The sequence below is a fragment of the Cannabis sativa genome, chromosome 4 (genome assembly GCF_029168945.1).
Source record: "Cannabis sativa cultivar Pink pepper isolate KNU-18-1 chromosome 4, ASM2916894v1, whole genome shotgun sequence".
NCBI classification, from domain to species: Eukaryota; Viridiplantae; Streptophyta; class Magnoliopsida; order Rosales; family Cannabaceae; genus Cannabis; species Cannabis sativa.
The window spans coordinates 7978179-7986408 of record NC_083604.1 but is presented as its reverse complement, the minus strand read 5'-3'; the positions used below and the strand labels follow the sequence as shown (position 1 = coordinate 7986408).

Sequence of the window (8230 nt, the reverse complement as noted above, 5' to 3'; positions counted from 1 at the left end):
GTAAAAGGAAGATGCGCCCTCTGAGTCGGCTTAGGTCGCAAAGACGCAAGTCGCAACAGGTTTATCCTTTTAAAGGTGGTGAGGTCCGATTTGGTAACTCTCGAAACCAAATCCTCGCACGAGAAAGGTTCATTCAGCTGGGTGTCGTCCACCGAGTCAGTACCGCTCCCTTCTGCCTCTTCCTCCTCCTCGCCTGATTCGCAAGCTGGGGCCATCCAGTCATCATCCGTCTCCTCGACCTCGACGTCAGGAGCATGCCTTTAGTGAATAAGATAGTCACGGGCTGACACCGTAGACTCACTGTCTCAGATATCAATGGCCTCAGGTTCAGTGAGCTCCTGCACCATTTTCTCGATGTCCGAAGAAGACATCGGACCTAGCTCTATACCCACTGCAGGTGCGATCTCCTCTTCTGAGATCGAAGTTGGGATAAATCTATCCTCCTGCTGGTCCTCGTCACCATCGAATGCGTGGCCTTCTGAGCCGAGCAGCTGACTATCCGACAAGTCGCTCATCTAAAAGATAGAAGATCTTTTCAGCGTGGTGAATGTGTGAAAACAAAGTAAGTGATCTCACCCGCATAAACTATAAAGTCGCATTTGATCGAATGGTCAGCATTCTTGCGAATGCTGACCACCCCGTCAATATGCGAGTAGAGAGAATACTAAAAATGCGAATAGAAAAGCATCCCAATGAATGGTCAGGAGCGCCTTAATGACCTCAGCGACATGCGTCTCCTGGCATAACCGTGAGGAAACGAGGAGGCACCCACCATTTCAAGGAGTCTAACTAAAGTCGCAGCCTGCGAATAAGTTACGCATCCTGGGCCAAGCGATATACCTCTAGAAACGGCTGGGAGAAACTCAGTGACTCAAGGGGCATGCGTTCTCAAGCATGACCCTGAAGTTACTGAGGTACTCCCACCGTTTCGAGAATATCTACCAGCCAAAGAGTACGCTCATTAGAACATTAATGTATTTCACAAATGGCTGGGTGTATCACAGTATCTCAAGGGCATATAACCGCATATATGACCATTAGAATACTGTGACACATCCACCATTTGGAAACTCAGTTAATGTTCTGGCGACTAAGTTCACAGTATACAAAATCCTAAAAGATCTAGGCAACAATCAGAAGTAAATAAGTCTCGCAAGTATGCGAGTATTCGAAGTGTTCATCCAAATACCCGCGAGTATTCAAAACATAAAAACAGTGCCTATTCAAGTATTTCTTACACCGTATGCGGTTATGTCAATTTACAGGTCATTCTCTATGAAATTAACCAGGTTTTTACCTAAAAAATATAGCCTCATACATACGATCTATAAACATTCATTCTTAAACCACCCTCATGCATATTACAAACCCAGAAAATACAATCCCCACTCAAACAGAAAACAAAACACGGTGAAGATTCGAAAACTAACCTTTTACTTTGCTAAATCTGTTCCCACGAATCGCCCTTGACAGCAATGTAGAATCAAGAAAAACCCACAAAGAAAGGCGAAAATCTAGGCAATTTATGGAATTGTTTCTTAGTGGTTTCTCTGAGAGTGAAGAAACAAAGGAGTTAAGGGAGTTAAAGAAAAATGAGGGAAAATGGGGATTTTTGGTTCGAATCAGGGGGTTTAAATACCCAAATCCCTCATTAATTGGGATCACGACACGTGGCAGTTGGAATGCCTAGAGTCACCCAATCCAACGGCCAGAGATGGCCACGCCTACACAGAAACCGAAGAGTTTTGTGACGTGGCACCATAAATGCAATAAAAGTAATGATTATAGCCGTCATTTTTCGAAACCCTTGAAGGGACAACCAAAGGTCACCTCCTCGTGACAACCTTTCATCTGTCTCTCGAGTATAGTTTCCCTTGTAACCGCGCCTGTCACATCGCGAAACTAGGGGCATGTGTTATAGTGAGATTTCTCTCACCTAGAAACTCGAGACCAGCCCCCTACTTAGAGGACACGTATACTCAGATTTTCTAAAGAAAGCTGAGATGTCCCTGAGGGACTCCTCGAAGTTTTAAACCTCGCTTAAGATAGAATTAGCGAGAGGTGGCGAGCATGACCGAAGTCTAATCGCATCCGAGGCAAGAGAGTAGCTCGCATATAGCGAACATATGCGAGCATCCTCCCCGTGTCCTTGCATAAACCAGGAGAACGTTTCTCTATAAATGCGAGTTGGTCTTAAGAACCCTGCAGCCTTTATAATGTAATATAGGCTTGCATGTCTAGGTCCTATCAGCCCGTCATGCGATGTCTACAATAGGCGACTACCTAAGGATGCAGACATCCCGAGCATAATCAATGAACCCGCGAGTTTATCACCAGAATATGAACAGCCAACTCGCAGATTTGGAAGACGCATACGTTGATGAACTTAGTAACTGCCGTTCATTTATTAATGTTAACGTTGTTTAGTTAATTATTGTAATTCAATGTGTAAAAACGGATTGACAATGAATGCAATCCTTGTATAACTGGACACCTGCTTTGTATATAAAGGGGTGATCCACCGTGAAATGGCACCTACAAAACTCTTGCTACAGTGGACTAAGCAGACCGTGATCTGACTGAACCACTATAATTCTGTGTCTTATTGTTATTTTCCAGTTTTTTGTTGATTATTTCTCATTCCCAGTTGAGTACTGATTACGCCCAAACTTGTCTTCACAAAGCGGTTGTTGTAGTGTAGCATGGGCGGTCGTGTCCACAGAGAGATATCTTATCAAAAAGTGATTAGTAGAACTTTAAGCGCAAAAAGTAAATAAATCGTTGGTGGTTTTTGAGAAAATTTTGAAAATAAATTTAAAGCAAATAAAATTGGTAGAAAATTATAATAAAAAAATGATAAGGTTTCAAGAATCACCTATATGTTTGGCTCATTTATTTGGGTTTTGATTCACACATATAATACAATTAAATTATTCACTTCCCAATAATTTAATCGGAAGATAAAACTTGAAGAACATATAATAAAAAAAAATGTATTTGAGTAATATAGAATTCTCACATTAAGATTGTAGAAAATAATCTTATGAAAAATCTAAGAATGACAATATACCTTTTGTTTGGTAATAATGCAATAAGAGATTAATCATAAAATTATAATATTAATGTATATTTATCCTAATCATATTCACATAGAAAAAGCATGACTATTTCTATATAATACTAAATAGATAAATATATTAATATAGAGATAAAAAAAAAAAAAAGAAGAAAAATATACTACTCAAATGTATAAACTTTAAGCACTTGGTGAATCAAAACACAAGTAAATATCACCTCACATATAAGATCATCCTTTATCTTATCTAGGAAACTAGCCAAAAATGCTAGTCATTCTCACAATAATCTAAAAAGAAAATATGAGAAGAGATAGATAAAATAAAACTAAAATTTACTATAGTTTTTGCCAATGAAAAATTACACACCAAATGTGTACAAGAGGTCTCCTTTATATAGTGTTTTTGGAGACACAAATGTGAAATAAAATCCATGCATAGAATTAAAAAGGAAAGCTGAATAAATTTAAATTGAAAATAGCTTAATTTTTGGGATTAGAAATTTAAAGTGCACAATTGAGGCATGCTTGAGACGTTCCTTGTCAGCAACAACTGTTGTTACTAGAATTTCACAACACCAAGAAGTGTAATTTAGCTGGTAAAAGATAGAATTGTTTGGGAGATGATAAATGCGAGTATTCAACCTAAAACGGCGAGTACTCCAATAGGAATGCGATAACAGACAATAAAGCTGGAAAAAATACAGAAGACAATGAAATATAGTGGTTCAGTCAGATTTTGCTCTGCTTAGTCCACTGTAGCAAGGGATTCGTAGGTGCATTTTCATGGTGGATCACCCCTTTATATACAAAGCAGGTGCCCAATCGGTTACATGAGGATCACATTTATTGTTAATCCATTATTTACACATTAAATTGTCATGATTAAACTCAGACAACGTTAACATTAATAAATATATGACAGTTACTGAACTCATCAACGTATGCGTCCTTCGCATCTGCGAGTTGACCGTTCGTGTTCCGTCTGTTGAGTTCGTAGGGTCGCACGTACGTTTGGAACGTCTGCGTCCTTAGGTGATCGCTCGATACGGACGTCGCATGCTGAAGTTGGTAGCATCTGGACATGCGAACTTACACTGGTCCGTTAGGGCTATTGGGTCATTGGGATCATAGGGCATTGGCCTCTATACTTGCCGCAGAGGTATAGAGGGAGGTACTCGCACATGTTCTGACATATGCGAGCTGGGTCTACCCTGTATGATGAGGATTACAGTTATGCGGTATGAATTAAGTCGCATCCGCGATACCTCGCTGGTTTTATCCTGGGCGAGGTCTAAACTTCGAGAAGCCTCTCCTGGACATTTCAGCCTTCACTGGAAGTCTGGATACACGTGTCCTTCAAAGAGGGGTCTGGTCTCGAGTTTCTAAGTGAGAGAAATCTCACTATAACACATGCCCCTAGTTTCGCGATGTGACTTGAGCGGTCACTGAGGGAAACTACTGCTCGAGAGACAGGTGAAAGGTTGTCACGAGGAGGTGACCTTTTGGTTGTCCCATCGAGGGTTTCGAAAAATGACGGCTGTAATGATTAATTTTCACCATCTCTAGGATGCCACGTCACGGAACTCTTCGGTTTTCGTGTAGGCGTGGCCATAGCTGGCCGTTAGATTGGGCGACCTTAGGCATTCTGGTTGCCACGTGTCACAATCCCAATAAATAAGGGATATGGGTATTTAAACGCTTTGATACGAATCAAATATCCCATTTTTCCCTCCCTTCTTTTAACTTCTCCCCAGTATATACACCCCAGAAAAAAGAAATTCATTCCAACGTTTCTGTCATTTTCCACAGCATTTTCATTCTCAGAAGTGATCGAGAACAACCGCAGGAATCGAAACTAAAGGTTAGCTTCTAAATCCCTGCATTTTCGTTTTCTGTTTTTTGGGGAAAAATGTGCTTTCTTTCTGGTTTTGGGTGCTTATGGAAAACTCTTTTAGGAGGGTATGCTAGTGGGTATTTATGTGTTTTGGTCAATGATACTGGGTAATACTCTTAGTGTAGGGCCTGTAAATTGACATAACCGCAAAAAACTGATCACTACTGATTCACGTCTTCGAATGCTCGCGGACATTCGGATGAACAATTTGAATGCTCGCGGGTATTCGGTTGAACAACTTGAATAATCGCATATTTCCAAGACTTATTTCCGCTTCACTGTTGACTAGACTTTTTAGGATCTTTATATGTCGCGGGCTGAGTGGTAAGAGTATTAATTGCCACTTCAAATGGTGGGTGTGTCACAGTATTCTAATGGCCATATACGCGATTATATGTCCCTTGAGATACTGTGATACGCCCAGCCATTTGTTGACGTGCGTTAATGCTCGAATGATCGTACTTTTTGGTTGGTAGGTTGTCTCGAAACGGTGGGTGTCTCCCAGTAACTTCAGGGTTATGCTCGAAAATGCATACTTCTTGAGTCACTGGGAAACGCCCAGCCGTTTCTGGAGGTATACCGCACAACCGAGGATGCGTGAATTACTCGCCCAAAGATAGTTACATTTCTTCTCGCATATCGATAGAAGGGTCAGTTTTCGCACAGAGTCTGACTTTCTTGTTGAATGCGACTTTTATAGTTTACTGCGGGTGAGATCACTTATCTTTATCTTTTCACACATTCATCACGCTGAAAAGATCTTGTATCTTTCAGATGAGCGATCTATCGGATAGCCAGCAGCTCGGATCAGGAGGTCGCGCCTTTGACGGGGAATCGGACCAGGAGAGGGACAGTTTTCTCCCTACGGACATCTCCGAAATGGAGGCCGCGGAGATAGAGTTAGGTCCTATGTCTTCTGTGGAGATCGAGAAGATGGTACGGGAGCTTACCGAACCTGGGGCAATCGATATCCGAGATAGTGAATCCACAGTGTCAGCTCGCGACTACCTCATCCGTACGAGGCAGGCTCCTGACATCGAGGTCGAGGAGGTGGAGGAGGGATGGACTACTCCAGCCCGCGAGTCAGGTGGGGAAGAAGAGGAAGCGGAAGGGAGCGGGACGGACTCGGTTGACGACTCCCAACTGAACGAGCCTTTCTCATGCGAAGACCTAGTCTCGCGAGTCGTCAAGTCTGACTTCACCACTTTCGTGAGGTTAAATCTGTTGCGGCTTGCGTTTCAAAGTCCCAAACCCTCTCAGAGAGCGCATCTTCCGTTCACCAACCCTGCGATCATCCCTACGGAGGACGTGGTCATTTCAATACCCATTCTTCGATGTGGTGTAACAGTCCCATTTCATCCTTTCGTCGCAGCCATTCTTAGACGCTACGACGTATCGCCTTTTCAGCTAACACCCAACAGTTATCGCACTGTTCTAGCCTTCTATGCGATGTACATGGAGTACGCCCATAGAGCTCCGTCAGTAGAGGAATTTAGTTATTTTTATGACATAAAGAGCGTGGGCCTTCATAACGGCTTCTTTTGCTTTAGTAAATGGGCGACTTCTGAAATCAACGGGGTTGAGGGGATGGTTTCGAACATGGGTGATTGGAAGTCAAAATGGTTCTACGTTTTTAAGGTTCCTGGGATCAGAACCGACTTTAATCGCAGACCCAGTATGTCGCATATTTGTTGACTTAGATAAGGTTTGTTACTCTGTTTTTCGAGATCTTTTGCTAACTCGTTCTTTTGTTGTCATCGCAGATAGACCAGCTCGACCAACGCTTAACGCTCATAAAAAGGGGGTAGCTGAAATTCTTGGGAGTCTTCCGGTACAAGATCGCGACTGGCGATTGCTGTGTACGACTGCCAAATTGCGAGAACACAAACTGATCCCTGAGAACGCGAGTCTTCAACGGAGCCGGCATATAAAGAACCATCTGAGAGACAGCAGGAGCGGATAGATAAACGGCTTTCCAAGCAAACTCCTCGAGAAACTTCAGGTAACTCGTCCTTTCGCCATAACGTGATGAGTAGCGTCGTGATTTTATTTTTTTTTTACTTATCTGTCTTTTATGCTCGCAGACATGACTTTCCTGAAGTCTGCCCCTGTCCTGAAGATCAAGCAAAAGGGTGGGACACCGGCTTCTTCACCAGTCGTCGCACAGAAGAGGAAGAGCGATGTGATGACTTCGCTCGCTGCAGATTCCTCCAAGAAGTTGGCCAAGACCGCTCAGGATAAGGGGAAGAAGGTTGTCATTGATTCTCCGGTTCGCCCTCGCGACTTTCTGGCTATGCAGGAAAAATTACTGGCCGAGATTCCTTATGAGGAACTTGTTTCTCGATCAACTGAACTGGCCGCACAATCTGTGGCTTTGTTTATGAAAGCCGTGGCCACGCCTTCGAAGGAAACTGACTCGCTGAAGAGGCAGAACGCCCATTTTCAGGAAAACATAAAGAGGCTGAAGCAGGAGGTGGCCAAGATGGAGGAACTTCACAAGGAGCTCGAGGAAGCCAACAGGGCCAAAGAACAGTTGGAGCTCGAGCTCAAGAAGTCGCAGGACACGATCGCTGAGATGGCTCGCGACTTAGAGGCTGAGAGAGAGAGTGGGAAAAAACAGTATGATCAGGCTGTGTCTGATTATATTTATACTACTCTCTCTAAGGTCCCTGACTTCGACTTCTCGCTGCTTGGAGATGAAGCTGCTGAAATGGCTGAAGCCTTTCGCTCGATGTCTCCTACCCGGACTCAAGGCAACCTTCCAGATGAAATCGAGGGAGCGCAGGCTGAGGAGGTCGAGAATGAAGTTGTGAGCAAGATCGTGGATGAGGCTGCTCCTGATGAGACTACTCCCGCTGCTTGATTATTTTCTATCTTAGTTTTACTTTTGTTTCGCTGTTTTGTTTTTTTTTATATATGCGGTACGCGGGTACTCGCACTTTGTACTTAAAGAATTTCCTCTTACTTTTTGGACAAATTTCTATCCACGCGGGGATAGTATGCATTTTAATATTTACGCAGTACATGGGTACTTGCGATTTTATTTTCAACTTTGATCACAACTTGGTGTGACCGCGATTATATATATATATATATATATATATGCGACTTTAATTACAAATTGGTGTAACAAAGTAGAAAAAACTTAACGAGCACTTTTATTCAAACAATCAGTAATACATGCGGGTATACATGCCCCTATACTTAGGAATTATATTGAATAATAAATGTCTAAGTATAAGTACTCGAATCAAAGGACG

At 42.7% G+C, this 8230-nt stretch overlaps 1 protein-coding gene across 1 annotated transcript; it reads left to right on the top strand.

Annotated features, from left to right (window-relative positions):
- Positions 1-4953: 4953 nt before the first annotated feature.
- On the top strand, positions 4954-6933 carry LOC133036769 (uncharacterized). Its single transcript, XM_061113501.1, has 2 exons — positions 4954-6645; positions 6734-6933. Exons 1-2 carry the CDS (start codon positions 5745-5747, stop codon positions 6931-6933), a joined length of 1101 nt encoding a protein of 366 aa, XP_060969484.1. The 5' UTR covers positions 4954-5744.
- The last annotated feature ends 1297 nt before the right edge of the window (positions 6934-8230 follow it).